This window comes from Neomonachus schauinslandi, chromosome 5 (assembly GCF_002201575.2).
Source record: "Neomonachus schauinslandi chromosome 5, ASM220157v2, whole genome shotgun sequence".
In the NCBI taxonomy this organism is placed as follows: domain Eukaryota; kingdom Metazoa; phylum Chordata; class Mammalia; order Carnivora; family Phocidae; genus Neomonachus; species Neomonachus schauinslandi.
In genome coordinates this window covers 143,117,868-143,139,896 of record NC_058407.1, presented here as the reverse complement: position 1 = coordinate 143,139,896, position 22,029 = coordinate 143,117,868, and the positions used below count along the sequence as shown (strand labels likewise).

General features: G+C 43.7%; 1 protein-coding gene across 2 annotated transcripts in view; it reads right to left on the bottom strand.

The window, feature by feature from the left end:
* RBFOX1 (RNA binding fox-1 homolog 1) overlaps positions 1 to 10,338 on the bottom strand; it is a 332,921-nt gene extending 322,583 nt beyond the window's left edge. For both annotated transcript variants that reach the window (XM_021698134.1, XM_021698135.1), the window contains exon 1: positions 10,252 to 10,338. In XM_021698134.1, the coding sequence (XP_021553809.1) occupies positions 10,252 to 10,338 (87 nt within the window). The remainder of the gene's footprint in view (positions 1 to 10,251) is intronic.
* Between the last annotated feature and the right edge of the window lie 11,691 nt (positions 10,339 to 22,029).

Here is a 22,029-nt window from a genome sequence, read left to right as displayed (position 1 = left end):
ATTTATTTATCTATTTTGAGAGAGTGCGCGCTCATGGGAGCGTGAGCTTGGGAGTGTGGGGGAGAATCCTAAGCAGATGCAGCGTTCAATCTCACGACTCTGAGATCATGACCTGAGCCAAAATCAACAGTCAGATGCTTAACGGGCTGAGTCACCCAGGCGCCCCTCATTATTTCTATTCTTATTGAGCCTTACTATGTGCCAAGTACCATTATAAGTACCTTACAAATATTAACTCATCTGATCCTCAAAAGCAACTCTGGTAATGGTCCCCATGCAATGGAGGAGGATACTAAAGCACGGATTTAGGTGCTTTTAATATGTTCATTTTACAGATGAGAAATCTGCAGTAAAGAGCAATTTAGGAACTTCCTAAGAAGGCAAAGCTGAGATTCTAACCCAGCAGTCTGGCTTGAGAGCTCACACTCGTAGCCAATATCCAATATATATATATGTATTTGCAAATACTCAATATTGTCTCTATTATATAGTTAGTTTTGATGTTGTTTATGGTAGTGTTGCAGTTGCGCTTGGAAATAAATTGCTACTATGTTTACTGAGTACTTTCCACAAGCCAGGCACTGTGCTGTGAACTTTACAAGCTTCGTTAAACTACCACCCAACAAAGTTAACGCTGCCGAGAGAGGGGGACAACTGTGCCCAAGGTCTCAAAGGTAGTAAGTGATGCCCGAGGTCACAGAGGTGGAGGCAGGAGATGAGCCAGGTATCCACTCCAGAGCCCACACCCCTACCTCATCCTGTTAGCATGCTTCCACCTCCCCCCAAATACAACACTTCACTTAGACACCGTAGGTGAAGTGCCTTACACACCTCCTGGTACCTCGTAAATGCCTGAAAACAAGCAGCTGCTGTTGTTTTTATTATAACTAAATGTGAAAAGCCCAGTAGGCATTTTCTTCCAAGAAAATGACGGAAGTATGAATTTATGACACCGTCTGTTCGGAGGGCAGATCCTTCGCCCCTTTTAAACCTCAACAAAGCCCCTGCATTGTTGGGCAACACCAGTTCCCAAATCCAGCTGCTCATGGGAAACCCGGGATGGCTGGTAAAGCACACGGTGCACCGGGCCCTGCCCTTCTGATGCAGCTGATCTGGGGTCCAGGGCAGACAGTACATTGGTGATGAACTTGCCTGCACTCTGATCAGCAGGAGGACTGGAGAGCACATAGATGGAGGAGGTCTTCGAAGTGACTTGGAGCTGTGTTTTTCCCGAAGGCTCCCTACAACAGACTGGCTCCCCAGTGCCAGTCGGCAGTCTTGCACTCACACTCCTCCCTGCCACCAGGAGCTGACAGATGGGAGCTATTCTTATTATTTAACATTTATTAAGCGCCCACAGTGTGCCGAGAGTTGCATGGGAACAGGGGTGTGGGTGGTCCCAAAGAGTTTGTCCCCAGAAGGCTATGGCCACATGGAGGGGTGGGGATGGGCCTCTCCCCCCTTCAAAGTCCACTCCTGTCAGCCAACTCCAGTTTCAGCCCCAGAAGTCCTGTGGGAGCCAGTGGATAAAGATTTGGACAAGGGCTCAGTATGAGTGAGACCTGTATCCTGCTTTGTGTGTGACCAGCAGCCCCAGCTCTCCGGGTCCATTGACTTAGGGGATGGCAAGGGCGGGGTGAGCCTGATACAACCCAAGGCCATGGGCTACGCATGTCAAATCCCAGGGTGACACATGTATCTCTTTCTCTCTCCTCCACAGCATTCCCCAATGGCACCCTACTCTGTCCAGCTGGACCAAAAGGCATGTCCCTGGTTATTGAGAATCTCCACGGAGAGAGGGAACAGAGAGCTACAAATGTGTCCACTCACCCCCAAACCTAGAGCATCTTCATATGAAAAAGAAAGTGCAGCAAACCAGGAGACGGTGAGAAAAACCACGATGGGGCGGCAATGCTGGCCATCCGTTACAGAGTGCCTATGGTGAGCTGGTGCGGTCTTCCATGTGCCGCAAACATCATCTCACCAAATCTTCAGGGCTCCCTCCTGAAGTGAGTGAGACTGTCCCCCACTGTCAAGTTGAGACAATGGGAGCTCAGAGAGGTGAAGCCCCACATCACACAGGGGCCAAGATGCCTACTCAGATTATGAGCGGGGTGTGCCTAGACCTTGGCATGATGTCATGCTGCCTGAATAGCATCGTGCTTCTACTGCAAAGGCCTTGGGTGTGGCTACTTTTGCACTCTTTTATTCCTGACATTGACTTTGGGAGGTAGAGAATATGGCACATGACTACTGTTTTATAGATGAGCAAGTGGAGGCTCAGAGAGGTCAAGCAACTTGCCCAAAGTCACCAGGAGAAGGTCGTAGCCAGATTCAGGTTCCCCTGGTCTAAATCCTACACTCTAAACTCTCTGATCTCAGTCATTAACTGTGCTGCCTCATGAAATGAGAAGAAATAGCTCCTCAGAGAGCACTCGGTGAGAACACCCTGGAAAGCACAAGCTCACTGCCCCCTCCAAATTCTCCCCACCTCTAAGAGCCAGTGCAGATTAGAGAGCAGATGGAAAAGTAGCAGCTGAGGAGGCCACCCTCTTCCCCCAGCATGATATGCTGAACTCACTGCATTACTCTGAGCCAGATATAAGGTAGGACAAGAGAGAACTGGCCACTGCTTCAGAGGCACAGTTCTTGCTGTCATCCTTCTTCCTCAGAAAAAAAAACAAAACAAGCAAACAAAAAAACCCTACGCTTTGTCTCCTGGAACATACCAGAAACCCTGTCATTCGGGAAAGATGGAGAAACTATCTATAGGGAGCCATCTTCCTGCAACTGTAGAAAAATCCATCTTGACTACCAAGCTACTGACAGTGGTAAGGACCCCATATTGGGTAGGGTGAGTGGGGCTGAGATTCTACAGAGTTCTACCTTCAAGCAGTTGTGTTTAACTTCTGACTCTCCTGCCAATGGTGTGGCCATGCACGCTATCTCCGAGGACAGAGACTGGGTCTTAGTCATCTCAATGTCTCCAGAGCTTAGAAGAGAACCCAACATGGAACCCACAACCCATAAATAATTATTATAATGAATTAATAAATGTCACAGTACCTCTGCCTCTGACTTTTACAACCCAAGGAGCTCAAGCTAGGAACTAGGCATTGCAGAAGACAATGGTCTCAGTTGCCCAGAGGAAAAGACCTGCGGGGTACTGAGTTCAGTGTTTCTGGACACCTCTTAAGGTTCAGTAGTTAATCAAGTGGATGCATTGGGTGCTTGCATGCTGGTGGGATGCATGTGTGACAGGACTATCTTTAGACGTGAGAGAAACATAAATAGGGGTGAGTATCTCTGTCATAAATCAGCTGGGGAAAACACTTACCCAAAACAACCTTTAAAAGACAGGGAGGGGGCTCTGCTCCACCATCAAAGGCTCAGATTGCTGAACACCAAAGCAGCAAAGTGGAGTGTGAAATCCACAAGTCTCTCCAGCTCTGCTTGTCCCATGCCAACATCTTATAAAAAGCAGACTTGCTGATATAGCATGCCTTTAAAATGATCAAAATGACAGATGGTTGCTGCAGAAACACATCCTTTTTATAGGACTGATATTAATCAGAAGAGATTGACAGTGTCCCTTTAATCTTTTAATTTTTTAAAAAAAGTGCATTTCTATAAAACAGAACGGGGCAAGTCGCTAGCATCTCCGAAGTGCTTTGGAACGACGGATGGTCCGCATTATTTCAAACTTAACTAGAAGGCTTTGGTTTTTCTTTCTTTATATATTTATTTATGTATGTATTGCTAATATAAGAGAAATGATATTGCTGCATGAGAAGCCCAATCTTGTTTTGGTTGTGGTGTTACTGAATGTCCTTATCAGACTGTCTTTACTTCCCTAGATCATGCTTGGTGTCCTCACCTGGAAAATAGTGGGAATGCTCTAAACATACCATACGGTACTGGGAGAAAACTACTGTAATTAATTTAGGTGGGAAAACATTGAGTAAAATTGCCATATCCTACTTTGATACATCGGATCATAAATGGAGAAGCAAGGTGCACTAGATGACAGTTAACTGCCTGGTGAGTATGATCACTGGCATCAGGCAAAGAGGATAATTAAGATCAGAATCCCATACTTCCTTCTCTGGAGAGGGTGTATGAAGGGTTCAGGGGAGAAAAAACATGCCTGGATGTCTGTCATAGCTTCGGCAAGTATTGCTGATCATGAGGACCTGGTATTTGCCTGTCCAGCACCCTAGTTTGAGAAAAGGACTCATTTTTTCCCCCTATTCACAGCCCCTTACAGCTCAGTCTGGAAGGACGACAGCCTCCAGCTCCCATGCGAGCGGTGACTCAAGATGATTGCTTTGGGGGTGGGTATGGTTCACAAGATAAGCCAAGGAGACTGCTATGTGGAATTTTTGCAAGAACAGTGAGAAAGAGACTTGCAAAGCTGGGTTAGGATGTAAGTCCAGAGTTGCTTGGGGACCATTTTTGCCTCCACTTAGATGTGGTGTGCTTGTGAATGAAGATCAGGAAAAGACAACCACTGTGGGGTCTGGGAGAGACATGACTTGGGTTGTTGGAGCCTCTGAATTCAACTGCGCCTGAAGCTAGATGTTTTCTCCAATTAGATTTTTGTTGCTTACAAATAAAAGAGTCTTGACTAAACACTCATCATGCCTCTCTTTTTCTCTTTCTCTCTTTCTCTTGAACAATGCAGAATAAACATCTACCCTGATATATAAAGATATATAAAGATATATATATATATATATGTATACCTTTCCTATGTATTAGGAGGTAAGCTTCGTGTTGAAAACGGTCTTGTGTGTTTTCTATTCTGCCTCATCACCCTTTCCTACTTCACAGCCTGACATACAGTAGGTGCTCAATAAATAATTGCTGAATGAGGAGATGAATCACATTTAAAGCTCACAACCACCTTGCAAGACAGGTATTCCTGCTTTCATTTTGTAGCTGAGCAAACAGCCTTGGAGAGGTTAATTGACAAGCCCAAGGCCACACGCTTAGTAAATGCCAGAGCCAATATATCAACCCAGACCTGTTTGACTCCAAATTCTCCTTGCCACCTCCCTGACTTTTTAATTTAGTCTGCTGTTGACATGGCCTCTTTGGCAGTACAGAAAAGTCACTTAGTGACTGAGACGGAGCGACCTCAAAGTAAATGACACCACTAGCATTTATATCTGATTTCTTTCCCCATCAGCAGATACTCCAAACATGTAGATAACATTGCAGGGCAGCAGTAGGAGGATCTGAAAATGGCTCTACTTGCCACAGATGAAAACAAGTTTATGTCTTTTAAGTCCCCCCAGAAATGTATCCACATGACCCGCAAGTTCCTTCTATGTTCCTCTATCTTTCTGTGGGGATGGTTAGTCTTGGCCCACTGTCAAGACCAGAGCTTTGATAATTCCTGGCATTGCTACAAATGTATATGCAGATCTGTCATAAACTGCATCGCCAAATTCAATGATGTTGATTTCTGCTTCGAAATCCAGAGTACAGGGTTTGCTCATTCCATTGCTATCCCCATCAGACAGGCACTAATCAGCATTTCTCTGCTGCCGCCTACTCTGTGAAGTTTAAGTTAGAAAGCACTCGGCCTCCAGAGAGCTTACAGTCTCAGAGAGAAAAGATGGCAAAGAGTGCTCAGAACTCAAATCCAGCAAAGTGGACACTCACCTGCTGGATTCACAGAAGAGTATTTCGGAGCCCATTTCTGTGTCGAGCACTCGGACATTTCATTTCTGAGATTCCTCCCAGCCCCTTTTGACCTATGTCTTTGGACTCTTGAGTCCTATGTTTAAACAATGTCAAATTCCACAGTGCCAATGGGTTGGGGAAGATACTGAAGCTCTATCTCGATGTGTCACCCCAACACCATGAATTCACCCAGGTGCTCTGCTCTATTAGGAAGAGCATTCTCCTTAGCTTACCCTATGAATGCCTGCTGGTGCTCTCCAGCTCAACTCAAATGCCACCTTTCCCATTTAATCAGCCACTTCCCTACTCTAAGAGACATCCATCTACCCCCTCTCCTGTATTTTCAAATGCATTGCCATGGATGCATCACAACAGTAGATTGGTGAAGAGGGAAGGCTCTGGCCCAACATACCTGATCCAAATCTCAGCATTGTCACTGACATTCCTGTGACCTTGGACAAGTTACATTTCAGTTTCTTCATATGCAAAAAGGGCATCATAATGCAGGACTGTGATTCCTTATCTGAGATCTCTAGGGTCATCTGTATTTTGAAATTCAAATTTTTATGGGAGGGGCAGGGAATTGTCTTTTTCAGAAAGGTATTTCAGTGGAAACACTGATTATTTAACACCCTCAGCAGGGTCTGGGACAGCACTCTAAAATCAAACACATAAATACCCCTGTAGCAAAATATATGAATATTCACTCTAAGTGGGATAAAGAAAGTCTATAAATAGCCACCCATCATTTCAGGTCAAGATTGCTTCCCAAATGAGTTTTGGTGCCAAACTCCGCCCCCCAAAAAACCTTGATTTACAGAGCTTTTTGGAATTTAAAATTACAGATAAGGGATGGTAGGCCCAGAGTACCCAACATTAGGGTTTTGTAAGAACAAATTGAGGAAATATACCTATATGCATTTAGCACAACACCTGGCTCATGACAAATACTCAATAACTGTTCCCTGTCATTCTTTTCTAATACTTTCATTGCAGTATCAGCTTTGTGTTGATCTAGTGTTCTCTTCCACGGGCTGTGAACCTACAGGTCAGTGGCTATAACTACAACTTTTGTGTCCTGGGGATCCAGAGCAGTGTCTGATGTGGAATATGTTAGCAGTGAATGAATAACTAAATTAACAAATGCGTGGGGAGATGGATGGGGCTCTGTTCACACCATCTTCCATCTAGGAAAATATCTTACAGATCCATTATCTGTAATACCTAGATGAGATGGGAATTACTTGCCCCAGTATGGAGAATGATCCAGCCATGTATCATCAAAGGGCACACCTTTTGGACAGATATCTACAGTGAGGGGTGCAAGTCTGAACTTGCAACCTAGAGCCAAGGGCTCATTGGACCTAAATGCTAAACAAACAGACTAATCACTTACAAAGCCAGTGTTTTCTTATGTCGCTTGGGATGGTGCAGCTGTGGTCCATGGCTTGGATTAGTCATGTCGGTAACTTCTGGATTCAAGACCGACTGACAATTGACTTGTCAGGCTTTCTTTGTTCTGAGATCAGACAGCTCATCGATCATTCAAGGTATTGTTGAACATTTAGAAGTAAATAAAGAGGTTCGAGAGGAACATACATTGTTTCTTTTTATCCAAAGAGTCTGAGATTGAGATCCATATCAAGGGAAAGAAGTAATGTTTATATAATACACTTGGTAACATTACTCTTTTCTTCTTCTCTTCTGTTTCTCACTACCCATGAAACTATCCAAACTGTTCAGCTCAATTCCACATGGCCATTCTGGAATTCCTTACATGGCTAGAAGGAGAAACTATCCACCTTGCTATATATTCAACAAGTTTAGACATGAGATGATGGGTTCAGGAGATCCAATATGGTAGTCATTCTGGCTTTCCTAAGGGATGGCAGGTGGGGATCAGCGGTAACTTCTGGAAACAAAAGACCCTGGTGAGTAACAGCCCTAGAATTAGTAGAAAACAACTCCACTCTCTGTTTTTTTGGTTTTTTTTTTTGCTAGACAACATGATGCTTCCTTAAAGCCTGTTATGATGTCTGGTCAATTATTTGTTTTTTCTTCAACCGAGCGGACCAAAACAGGGCAATGCTAGTATGAATAAAAAAGTGGCACTTGAAAGAATTATGAAACAGAAGTTCTTCTGCCACAGAATTGTTGGCTCTTGAGGTTGGAAAGACCTTGGGAGGAATCTCAAACTCTGATCCAACAACCCTGTCAAGTGGCCACGACAGCTCTGTTTGCATATTTCCAGTCACAGGGAACTTACTACCGATGATGGAGTACACACACTATTTTGGATCACTTTAATGCCTTGCTGATGACATTATTAAGGTGTGGGTGGCACCTTACACCCCTATAGGAATATAGGAAAGTACCTGCAACTCTTGAAGAGTTGGTAAAAAAAAATACAAGGTCAAGGAATTGGTAAGCAAGCCGATACAACCTGCTGGGATACAGGACAGCTGGTGTCAGAAGCCTCAGCTGGAAGATGAGTGTGAGTGTGTGTGTGTGTGTGTTACAATTTTTCTCCCTTTGAGCTGCATGTCCTCCCCTTGCAAATGTTACTGCAGTGGGGTGATTTGAGTTTCTTGATGCCAACAGGTAAATAACATAGGCTCTCTTAGCAAACCAGAAATGAAGCTAAGTCTCTTTCTAGCCATCGCGTTTCAGTGTGTTCTGGGGGAGTGGGAGAGGAAGAAGTTGAATATGTCACAGCAGCTGGTCTAGAGGCTCCTCGCTGCACTGCTCTCCTGACTTATGGGTAACTAGTTACCAGAAGTGTCACTTGGGAAAACAAAGTATGATAGGGCTGAGATTTGCAAGTAAAATCACTTGTTCCTTCCAAAAATAACTGGATATGTTTCTCAAACACTCTTCAAAGGAAGAAGAAATAGGACCTCCCCAATTTCTCAGTTGCCCTGTGCGTCTCCTCATCTATCACTGGGGTAATACGTCCAGAGTGGCATTTCGTAATGACAGCAACATTCCAGCAAATCGATAGTTATTTAATTCCCAACAAGCTCTCAAGTCCATTAAGCCTGATTACATTCACCCATTTCAGTGGGTGCCACTATTTTTCCTACACCGGCACTTAATCTATAACAGGAACTTATGAGAACTTTCAAAAGCAATTTCAGCATCAATCAGCATAGGGTGAAGGGCACGATTTGCTTGTAATTATTTATCGGACAGGGCGGCAGAGGGTCTGACAAAACTCCAACAGCCGACCTTCACCCCAAGTTTCCAATAGAAGCAAAAGGCGTTCCAGTTTGCCATGGAGTCCTGCTTCAGACTCCATGCGCACCCCACGGGCCTGCTTACGCCAGGAAAGATGGAACAATTTCCATGTTGTGAAGGACCATTCTTCAGACGGTCCACTTATTTCTCACACACCATATAGGAGTTTCCAAACTGACCAATGGCCATAAATCTAGGATGACAGAATGTTTTGTTAGTATGTAAATCGCCCCTGCATGTCTCAAATCACCAAAGTTCTTACAGTTCACAAGCACCATTTGGAAAAGGGGAAAAAATGTGTTTGACCAGAACCCTCCCCCAGAAATTTCAATTAACAAGCTAGGGTATTGCAGAATTTTAAAATATAGTTGGGGAGGCAGGAATAAAGGTGAAAGGGCAGTGAACACAAAAGACATTTAGCTTTCCTTTCCTGTAGAAACAGGATTGTAATAGATTTATTACAAAGGGATGGCTGTTCTCAAACAAATAACAAACAAACAACAACCACTTAACCATCTGGGTTTCCCACGATGTTCAGGCTCTGTCACTGACTCAGTGTTAGCTTTCCACAAACTTCAGACACACACCCAGAAGCCAATGCTTGTTTAAAAAGACAAACTTATGGTAAGGGAAAAAAAAAAATCCCAAGCATCTTATTGGTAGATGATTCTCCCTGCACAGAATTAATAGCCTTAAAGTAAAACCAACGCACATTTCAATCCTCCACTTTCTTGCCATCATTAAGAAGTAAACAGCTGGTAAGGGATTCCTAGAATAATCTCTGAACTTCATAAATTAACCATCAACAGAGTGTTCCTTTTTGCCTCAATGCCACCCCTCAACCCAGGTTGGGGTGGAGGGGGGCTCCGATGAAAACAGACAATCCACATGAAGGCAAACATATGAATTAATGCATATTTCATACTCCTTCTATTTTCTGGGTTAAAGCTCTTAACCAAGTCACCTCATGATAAGTTACTTTGCCTCATGATCTGCTCTGGGAGACTGAGTCCCTCAGAAAGCTGGGAAGGAGAGCAAATCCTTTGCCCTGTGGTCAACCTCCTGAAGCAAAGGCATGAATGTTAAACAGCACCCAGATCAATACAAGCAAATATAGCTCAACTACACCATTTATTCAGCCATGAGAGATGTCAATAGCCAGATTAGGGTGATCCATCTTTTTGATTTCCTACTGTCTTCCCACTGACTACACGAGGGCTTTTTCCTGTATTAAAAGTGTTTGCTTTCTCAACCATAAAAATTCCAATTATTACTCCGAGCGCTCTGGAGTTAAGTTGCTTGCTGGCAGTGGCCTTGAATTACCTGGATCAGTCCGGGGAAGTAGGGGGCTGCTGGAACAATCATAGGCACGCCATAGGGATGCAGGAGGACTCCTTGAGAAGGCAACATGCTTTACGTGAAGGTATTATTCCCTCTGAAGCTCAACACATCAATGGAGAGTTAGGGGAAAATCTATAGACCCAACTTCTTCGGAACTACAAAGCTGAGAGCCAAATCGCTTCTGTCAGGAGCCAAGCGCTCATCAACGCGGAGAGGGGAAAGAAAGAAAATCCGCATCAGCAACTCTTAATGTGAAAGTTTTCTTCCCAGACGACGAAGAGACACAGCAGCTGCAGAGTTGAAGCTACCAAAATGGAAGGTGCTATTTTGGGAACGGCTTGCCTAACATGACTAACCAAATACTCTTCATTAATTTAGTTCTCAGAGAGAGTGAGAGAGAGACCAAATGACAGAGAGAGAGGCAGTCAGGCTATAGGATTTGGGCTCTTCCTAATGAACTGGGGCAAAAGGCAAGGGACAGAGTCTGCATGGGATTTTTACCAAGAAAAACTGAGAATGTAAATTGATACGATTATCAGTTGCCACTTAAAACTCAAGTAGGTTAATGTGGGCAGCCTGTGGTACTGATCAAAAGAAGCTAAGGTGGTAGTTTGTGCTTCTTTCTCTCTCTCTCTGGTTTTAATTTTAAAGGGGCAATCTGTGCAAATAATACAATAATCACGCCAGCTAACATTTGCAGAGTGCTATGCACAGAGAATGAACTAAGTTATTTACATGGGTCATGTCATTTATTCTCACAACTCTCTGAACTATTTACTATCAGTTCCAGGCAACACACAGGAAAGGGGGCTCACACTGGTTGAATTGTTTTCTCACAGTCAGAGTCTCTGAGCCTTGGTTTCCTCATTTGGAAAACTGAGTGATAACAAACCCTACCTCATAGGGTTGTATGACAAAGTCCCTGCCATCATACCCTGTGTACAATACTATATAGGCTATCAGCCATTCGTATCTCGTGTTTCCTGTTTTCCTGGCAGTCAGTATGGACACATCTCTGGCTTCAGATCAAAGGTGCAGATACATTCAAATCGTCACTCATAGCAGGAAGGCATGTGGGCCGGTTGAGAGCTCCCCAATTTTGAGAGCAAGGATGTGAAACAGACAAAGCAAGTCCGCTCAGCTAGCGCTGAAGGTCCAGGGATCATTGGAAATCACCTTCAAACCGAATATCCGCTTGCCACATTCCACCTCTAACTCTAGCAGGACACAGGATATAGATTTTGTAAAACTCCGAGAGCTTCAGACACCACAAAACATATTCAACTATTGGCTTTTTCTAAATCCAAATGTCAATCCCTCCACTTTTAGATAGCCAAGGTGTTTTTACACTACACTAATTTTAGTTGCTTGATTTAGCTGCATAATTACATTTCTAGATAACGACAGTGGACGGCGTTTGGCAGAGAATTCAATTATTTAAGGCTGAATTTTGGCCATCTTGACAAGGTTTCTCTGTAATTGATTCTTGTGTATCAAAGTGGCCACACTGTTACAATTCAGAAAGCTCCAGTAACAGCTGCAAGTTGACCCCTCTTACTTAACAGCCTGATACTGTTTCTAATTTTAGCTTTTGACTACGACTTTCAACACCGCGCTTCTGAGAAGTTACCAGGGAGGACAGAGGCATCTCCATGAGACAGCTTCCCCGGATGGGAGAGCTATTCATTACTTTGGTAAGGGCTGGGTCAGATTGGATTATATCTCTTCAGTGTTACAAAATGGAAAGACCATTGGAGGAGGAGGCAGGAAATAATTTGATCACTAAGGCCAGGAACTTACACATTTAGATGCTTAGTTTCCTAAACTACAACAGAGGTAACAATATCCACTTACTCATTACCAAGACTGCTCCAAAGAGCAAAATTCTGGGAGTGTTGTGGAAACTGCACAGTTACATAAATATGAAGGATCATTGTATTCATTACTGTATATATTGTTTTGGCTAAAGAACCTGATGAGTTCAGAGAGAAATCAGAAATGCATTATATATGGGGCATATAAATACATAGCTATACCCTTTGCAGAGGGCATTTTCTTTTTTCTTTTAAAGAACTCCATGATACAGAAGTTTTTGCTGGTCCTGAGTAATGAGCATCCATTTCCTCCTTTCTCTTAAGATAAGGGCTAACTGTTTTGTGACCCTTTTCATTTTGACTGCCAGGAAGCTTAAAGCCAAATAAGAAGTTCAACTCTGTCCATTGTGTTGGCCTTTACTGCCTGCATATTTGTGTTCTTGTCTCCCTGTCCTCACCACCTCCAGTCCTAACTACTGCTATTCACATTGTCTCTGATTCTGATTGTATATTCATATATTACTGTCACGTATCATCCGTAGTAGTTATATTTTTGGAACTGTACAAATTGGAATATATCCTTGTTCCAAACCCACCTCAAAAACATCATGAAATAATAAAACATAAAATTTAATGACAACCATTAAACAAAACCTCTTATTCCAAACACAGGTTCTGTTTTTCCAAATAAGAAGCACCTAGTATTACTAGACAATAATTCTTTCTTCTTAAATCCACTTCCTCTGCTAAAAGGCAGACACCGCGTTCTGCTCATTCCTCCTCACCACTGGATAGTGCGCACGACTCATGATAAATGATGGCTATCCAACGTCTAGTGTGTGGTATTAAATTCATGGGTTTTTTTGCAGGAACTTTGAAAATGTAGAATAAAAGAATAAAGTAGAGAACAGAGGAAACAGTGGTGAGGAGTCACAGGTAGGCCTCAGAAACATAGAATTCAAGCGAAGGGCCATGCACCAATATTTGCTATGGTCATCCCAAACAGGATGACAAACTTGATTCTATAAATGGGCAGATGATAAATAGCTCAGGTGTTGAGGACCTTAGCTCTCTGCTGTAACCACTCAAAGCCGCTACTGACATATGAAAGCAGTTACAATACAGAAACACTGAAATTTGAATTTCCTATAATTTTCACCTGCCATGAGATCTTCCTTTGATTTTTTTCCCTTCTTGAAAAAGTATAAAAATTATTCTAAGCTTAAGGGTCATAAAAATGGGTAATGGGCTAGGTTTGGCTCACAAACCACGGTTTATTGACCCCTAATTGAGAGCATGTATTTTAATTAAAGCTCTGAAAGTCAGACTTTAATACAATAGCAAATACATCCTCCTTTTTGGTTGCCCTCAGCTTCTCCACGTACTTCTTGATTTTCCTGTCACTTCCTTGGTGCTAGTTCTGTCGATCTTCCCTGTGTTAGGGATTTCCATCAGGAGATTTTTTTATCTTAGCCAGGCTTTGATAGTTCAATCTTACCTCCCTCTCCGGAAAAATAAAAAACAAATAGAAAACAAATAAGCAATAAACCCCACCTTCCATCTTCTTTCCCCACCTTCCATGATGACACTCTGTTCTTGGAGACTGCCTTCTCTTTCCCCTTCCTTAGATTAAAGTGGTTCCTCTGTCGAGGTCAGACACCGCATCTCCTTCCCACATCCGAGAGCAAACATGAGGATTACGCTGATTGCCACCAGCCTTTGTGAGTGGCAGCCACCCAAAGTTTAAACACTCATGTAGGAGAAGGAAAGAGAAAAGTAACACAAGTGTTGGCTGGAGGTTGGGAGAGGACAGCACTTAGAGAAGACCAGTTGCTGCCATATGGATTCTGTTGGTCAACAGAGCCAACTGTAGCCTCATGGACCAAATTCAGTCTGAGGAGGAGGATGAAGGAGAGGAGGAGGAGAATGTTGATGATGACGATGGTGATGGTTTGTATGCACTGTGTAAAAGAGAGGTGATATTTTTAAATTGAAGCATCTCATGTAAAATTTAGATATATAGTATCTCTTGAAAGCCTGGAAGATCTAGAAACTTTGAGCTACATTTCCTTGTACCAACAATCCCTGAAGTCTGGAAAGGATCTGCCTCCTCCATAGCTCAGGAGAATCAGACTCTGTGAGACTATCTCCACTATTCTTTATCTGCTTCCTGAAAAGAAGCCAAATGTCAGTTGCTACTCGTTGACCAGTGAAACAGAACAAAATAAAAACCATAAAACAGAGTGTTTCTCTGACAATATTAATTGCATTCCCTATCTTTTGGACATTGACAGTGTTTATCTGACCATACGGATCTATGCAGAATATTGAACCACTCATCCCATACCATTTCCAGGCCAAGTTGGGGAAGAGACAGTTTCCTACAGTATTCAAGGCCCTTCATGATAGTCCTCACCTTTAGTTTTCCAGATTCATTCTCTAATACACAGTGCCCTTCCTTCTACAAATCACTTTTTTTCCCCTGCAAATCAGTCTGGCAAGTTGCCTTTTCCATACATTTTTATAGATCCAAGCCTCTGTACAAGCTGGCCTGCTATTCAGAACTATTCGTTCTTCCATCCTTCTTTCCTTCCTTCCTTCCTTCCAATTCAAACTTGCTGGCCTGATCAAATGTTACGTCTTCTGCAAAGCCTTCCCCATGACAGCAGGCAGAATGAGCTATACCATCACCTTTGTTCTAGCATCACCTTAGCAAGGTACAAGAATTCTGTGAAGTGTGACTATTCCTCTGGAAGGTAGACTGGCTCAGATGAAGAAGCCTGCCAGTCCTTCTTGTTCAACCAATGACTCTGAAGTGGTGACTAGACAAACAAAGTCTCCGAGAATGACTGGCTGAATGGCTGCTTTGGGAACACGTGAGTCAAACAGAGGGGCGCAGGGGTCTCTGGACAATTGAGGGCTACCTGTGTCTCTAAATTTGTCTCAAGTGACCCGGGGGTATCCTGGCATAGTAGCAAAAGCCTGAGTCTCAAAGTTGGAGAGGCTGGGGGTTGGGATGTTGGATCTGACCTAGGATAAGATCCTCAGTCCTGAGCCCTAGTCTCCTTGGGGGTGAAGTGACCCAACATCTGTAGCTCCTCACAGGCAGGCTGCTGCCGAGAAATGACTGGTTGTGCATGTGTGTTCCTGGCACTTGGAAGGTGTTCACAAAGGTCTGATGTGTTTTTATTTTTTATTTTTTTCCTCAGAAGGTCTTTAGTGTACCTGTGTAAAATTGTTTCCTAATCATCTCTGTGCTATGTCAAGTTTGCTTTCTCTGCGCCCCACCAGTACCCACACTGATGTCTCTTTTGGAGCCTTCTTTCTGCCCCTCACATGGCCGCTTGTTGAGGACACCCCCTCCTTCACAAACAGCAAGTGTGGGCTCCTCAGGCAGCCTCCCCACCTTCTCCAGCACTCACAACCTACCCGTCTAAGCCCCCAAAAGACCAGCAGTGATTTGTCCTAGGACGGTAAAGACCTGGCTGGTGACCACATCCAGGTAAGATCCATTTTATCTTTTCTACCTCATCCTCAATCATTTTGTTTTCCTGTCTTTCTCATAGGACTGGGCTTAGAGCAGATGCTCAGTAAGCACTTGAGAATCACCTGTGGTGTCCACAGGGTAAGATGGAGGTTCAGAGAGGTTATGTCATTTGTCTGAGTTTAAACTGCAAAATGTATGCTTTGTTAGTTACCAAGAGCCAGTTTTCCCTTCCACATGCCCCTAGTATCTGCTAGATGATCAAGAGTGCCCACTCTAGGGTAACAACTTGAACCCACATTGATAAACTCCACTCACCACCAGGCATGTATTCAAACCCCATCCAATGCAGGTGAGAATAGCATGGACCTCAAAGGTAAATTCCATGAGATGCTACATAATGTTTATGGTCCTGACACTGGGGACAGACAGAGGAGTTCCCACCAGAGGGGACACTGAAACCATCGAGCTGATTACCAGGGAGGCAAGATCTTCCACAGGAAAAGCTTCCACAGACTGTGGGTAGGACGTACTAAGCCATAGACCAGATGTTCCTCAAGTTATAGCCACTTCATTTGTATCCTCAACTGGGAAAGTGACATCCTGGGAAGAGAAGCTATATCCCCAACCCCTCTTATGGACTGGTTTGGATTAATATGTGTAAATGAATTGATGCATGGAAAGTTCTTACAAGAATGACAAGTGCCTCCTAAGCATTACATCTCACCAAGACACTACTATTCCCTCACAGTCTGACACTTCTTGCCACCACTGGCTTCCCTCTTGCAAAAGCACCAGATCATAGTAGTTAAGAGCTCACAATGAGCCATACTGCCCGTATGAAAAGCCTAGTTTCTACCAACTGCTAGCTGTGTCTTCTTGTGTAAATTACCTAACCTCTCTGGGCCCCAGATTCATTATCTGTAAAATAAGAATATCATTAATAACCATAACTCATAGGTGGTCTGGAGATTTGAAAAAGAATAACATGCAGACATGTTTAGCTGAGGGACTGGCTCATAGCAGACACTCATTTAATGGGTGCTCATAGCTGTTGCAGTGGAAACAGCATTAGCAACAGCGGGTCTGGAGGATCAAACCAGCTCAAATCAGACCTCCCCCAAACCAGGAGTTATAAAAATGCTTTCTCCCTCAACCTCTAATAGTTAAATAAAATAGTGCTCAAAAAAGTAACCTGCAATGTGCCTTCTTGTGTAAGAGCTTATCTCCTTCTTCCATGATTCTAACCAAAAATTAAGACACAGGGGCTAACAAGGATGTCTGTGTGGCTTCTGTACATAGAAGATATAGTGTTGAAACCAAAATATGAGAATTTCAATTTCAAGTGAGGGTTTATGGGGATGATGAAGATAGTGCCTTTGAATCTGGGACACTGGGTCACCCTATTACCTCCAAAAATGGTTATGCAGATGCACAAAGAAAATTCCAGTAGGTCTTATAAGTGAGGAGGCTGCTGATTATCATTAGAAACTCGAACCCCCAGTGGTAGAGGCAGTACCGTGCTCCTCTTGGTTCATTAAGTGCTCCTTGACCTGATTCTCCTCTGAAAGCCAGACTGACTGGCTGAATGAGCAAATCTAAGAATATCAACCCCACACATCATCTCTGCTGAGATCAACAATGCTTCAGGAACCGACCCCTGACCTGTCTTGGGATGGATGGCAACTGGGTTTGAGAATCTGTTGACCTTGCTTGAGGCAAACAAATGCTCCCTGGGGACTCTCAGAGTGGGGGATGATTATCAGCTGTTCCTCTGGAATTTGCTTTGTGCCCTCCCTATATTTTCTGCATCTGTGCTGCAGGTCCCTGCAGGAGCTGGGCACAGAGACACTCCAAATAGCACAATCTCCAGAACTCATAACTGGGCCTTTCTGCCCACACCCCATGCACATACTCTACTCCCTGTGAACTGGCTGAAACACCTGAGTCCAATGTGCATCCTTCTCTCTTTGGGTGACTAAGCACCTGGACTTTCATCTCCCAGTATGCTCTGCATAATAGAAGCTTCAGGAGATGCTTCATTGTAAAAAGAATCCCATGACCAAAGAAGTAGGAGAAATTCAGGTTGCTGTCTCTCCCTCTTGGGGATTTATGATGCCTATTAGCATAGTAAAGCACCTGAGATGTCCTACAAGGAAAAAGAATAGAAACCTGCTTGACCTTGTTTGATCCAGATAGTCCCAAACTTATTTGATGACCAACTGACCATCTGTCCATCGATCCATCATCCACCCATCCAGCCAGTCATCCATCCATCCATCCATCCATCCATCCATCCATCCATCCATCCATCTTGCTATGTGATATCTGGCTACTGAAAATTAACTGTGTCTCAATCATGTGCAAAGTTCTTTACTCCTTCTCCTTTTTCCCCTCCTACTTCTTCATCTTCTTCTTCATCATCATCACCACAGTTCTACCATTTGAACAAATATTCAATGCTTACTTTGTGCCAGGCACTGCACCAATGTCACCATATGTGTTCCCTGTTTATCCTCTCTACAGCCCTATGAAATAGATCCTGTTAGATTTCTTACATTAGAGACAAGAAAACTGAGGCACTGAGAGGTGAAGTGAATGAAATATAGGAAATATAGCTGGTAAACGAGGAGCTGTACCTTGAACGGGGGCTGCAGAGCCCTGGGTGCTAATTACTTGGTGAAGCCCTTTTCTGGCATGTGACCTGATGTAAATATTCTAAGAAATGCTGGCCAGTATGCAACTCAAGCTGAATGGCCTCCTTATCTCCTTTACCCTCAACACCTCACTCGATCTCAACCTCTCCAATAGCCACTGGAGGCAAAGAAAGACACAAGCAAAGCCAATACAGAGAGCTGGATGACACCTCGAGGCTTGGGGCAAGACTAGCCTCCCCCTCCTCCAAGAGTTCAGGGAGTGGGGAAATCCCCCCCCCTCCCCCGCAAGCAGAGGAGGTTCAAGGCCCACGGAAGTGGGCTGGTCACATGGGAACACCAGCAAAAAGCGAGAGCATGGGTGGGGAAGGAGAAAAGGGTGATCCAGGAGAAGGCGTGCTGAAGAGATTATCCTGCCACCTTCCTTTGTGATGCTGAAGCACCATCTCAACCTCTAGGGTTGTCTTAGCCTGGGCTCTTTCCCATACTAATGCCTCTTCTGAGGAGAAGTGGTGTTTCTTAACTCATATTTTGATGCATGGACTACTATGAGAATTTTGCCTTCATTCCAGAAAACTGCACATAATTCACAAAATTTTCCATATCATTACAGGGGATTGATGGCCCCTCTGAAATTCAACTGGGGTCCCTCGAGGAGCCTCTGGATCTCTATCAGATTCTTACATATGGCCAATATGTGCAGTGCTTTTGCTAAAGGAAAGGCAGGGATGGAGTCAGCATCCCTTAAGTCGGGCTCATGGTGACAGTTCAGGTGACTGTTCTCACGTGGAATCATGTTGACCTGCTTATCCCAGCACCGTGACTTTGAGGATGTCTACCTGCCGCTCAGAGGACTCTCACCACAACTTGACAGGGATGAGGTTTTCAGAAAGGCAAGAAGGTCAAACAACTTGGGAAAGTGCTAAGGCATTCCATAATGTAAAACCAAGTCAGACAGTATAGAATCTAAACACACACCCTAGCTCTCCCGCCCAGTAATGAGCAATACTCCCAAGCTGGGGTCTGGCTTCTCTCTGATGAAGCCCTTTCCCCTCCAGCTCCAGGCCAGGAAACAAATGCTATCAACCCAATGAGCGGCTGGAAGGCATAGTAGGGCTCCCACCAAACCAGCACTGGGGGAGAATGTAGGTAGGAAATACGTGCTTGCATTTTCAGAGACTCTGCAATCTGCTCTTAGAGACAAGACAGAGATAGGAGGGACCCAGAGCCAAGCTGTGCCAAGCCGTGCAGCTGAGCATCTGTGAGGATGAGCCAAGGGGCTGACCACTGCAAATGGTTTCTTCACGATGTCATGGCCAGGCCCAGCTGGTGGCAACAGAGAGCCTCTGACAGGTGGGCTTCTCAACTTCCCGGATTAGCAGTGCCCTTCTGGGACACTCTGGGGACATCAAAAGAGGAACCACCCTAAGTGACCTCACTTCCTTCCTGATAGATATTACAATCTATCTTTAAATATTTTTCAACAAACCATATATACCACTTACTATTTGCTAGATACTTTCTCACCACTTTATGTATTAACTCATTTAATCTTCATAGCAGTTTTATAAGGAAAGTCCTGTTATTATCCCTGTGTTACTGATAGGGAAGCTGAGGCACAGGGAGGTTAAGTCACTTGGTCAAGATCACACAGCTTGTTAGTGGTGAATCTGGCTCCAGACTATACATATATTAGTCGATTTGAGATCAGCTGAAATATATATATATGTATATATGTATGTATATATGTATATATTTTGGCTAATCTCAAACTGACTAACAAAAAAAAGCTTTTTTTTTTTTTTTTTTTTAATTATAATAGCAATGTATCCTATTGGCTAAGAACTCAGATACTGGGGCCACACCAAACTTAGGTTCAAATTCTGGATCTGAAAATTCCTGGCTCTATCGCCCTAGGCAAATTATTTAACTTTCTGAATCTCAATTCACTCACAAATTCAGTGATTTATTTAATAAAACTTTCCTTATAGGGTTGCTGTGGAGAGTACTCTAAATCATGCAGCAATGTGCTAAAAATATTCCTTGGGCTTGGGTCCACTTTTATGAGCTTCACTCATGGTGGTTGTATTTTAGCACGAACATCTCTGTTTACATGAATGCCAGGCATTTAAGTGACTGCTCACTTCTTGCTTGCTGGTTGACCCCAAACATTCCAGTTTCATTAATCAATAAATCCCCATATTTGCTTAAGCTAGTTTGAGTTGGGTTTCTATCCCTTGCAACTAAGAGATTCTGGACTAATTCAGTAGTGACGGTAAGAATAGTGGACACACACATGAATAAGATATATTTTGCTTATTTTCTTAAACAAACACTTTTATGGACCTTTCTGAATGCCGAATGCTATCGTAAGCACCTCACAGACTAACTCTTTTAATCTTGTAACAATTCTCTGACATTGGTACTCATAACTGCCCCCTTCTAGAGATGAGGAAGCCTAACACAGAGAGTTTACATCATTCCTGGTGAGTTGGGTGGGAGGGCCACAGCTAAAGCCATGCCTGCCTGCTTCCAAATCCTATTTTCTTTCCTCTGCATGCTTTGCATGACCAAGGAGGTTGACGTACTTGCTAACTAATGAATCCTGGAAATCTACAGAGGAGCGGGCACCAATACTCAGGTGCCCACATCATACACATTGCGTCCATGCTGAAACCTCCACTAAATGAGCCCTAGGAAAAACTGCATGGGCCGTTAACTAGAATTCCAAAATATCTTTCCAGAGAAATCCCACTGCTGTGGAGCCATTCCAACACAGACTGCACAATCTCCAAATCTATTCAGACCCAGAAATAAGAAACGTCAACCTGAAATCAACCGACCACACAGTGCACATCCCTTCTTTTCAAATAATGTTTGGTGGAGAAATCTGTTTCCCCTTTCTACAAATGCTTCTAAACTTACCAGACCGGTTGGTTTTTAGGTACTCGTTTTTCTGCACCCCCACCTACGACAGATCTGAACTCAACAAGTCAGCATTCCATAAAGTATTTACTGTGTTCATCTGCATCTCCCCCAAGAATACTGGATAGAGTGCAGTGTGGAAATTCACCCATTCCAGGGTGGCTGTTTGTTTTAGGATTACCACCCAGACCTCACTTCCTTGGAGACTCCCAGGCTGGCCTCAAAGATGAATGCTCTTTTTAGGACCAGAATAGACAAAGGGACAGAAGGGAACTGAAGGATTTAAAATTAGGATAAAAAAGGAAAAAGAAAAAAAAACCAACTTGGCACTGGAGTGGCCTTCCTTACCCGCTTAAACTTACCAATGATGCCCGACTTTTAGTGTGGCTTATCCCCATATGTTCCCACACTCCCACTGGGACCTAACATTTGCAGGCGCTATTTATCATTCTGGCTAGTGGTGTGCTCATCTGCCTACCTCGCTAAGCAGCCCTTGTTGTTATTTTTATAATTACTGGGAGTCTTTTTCATGTTGCACTCTGCCAGAGCTCCAGCTTACCACACACCTGTTATACTCGGGACACATGGAGAGAAGGGGGTGGGTCTGGCAGTGGAGGAAAGGGGAAGACAGCCTTCCTGCTCACTACGAAAAGCAAAATCAAGAATAAAGACGCAGACCAGAAGCCACTAGGTACCTCTTTTTTTTTTTTTAAGCCTGTACTCTGTGCCAGTTTGTTATTTAATAAACATTCTCTGCTCCTGGGAGTTTGTTTATCAGAACAAATGCTGTACCACTTTCTTTCTTTCTTTTTTTTTTACAAATGTCAGCTTACTTAGTCATCATAATGACCAACACTGTATATCATCATCCCCATTCTACAGA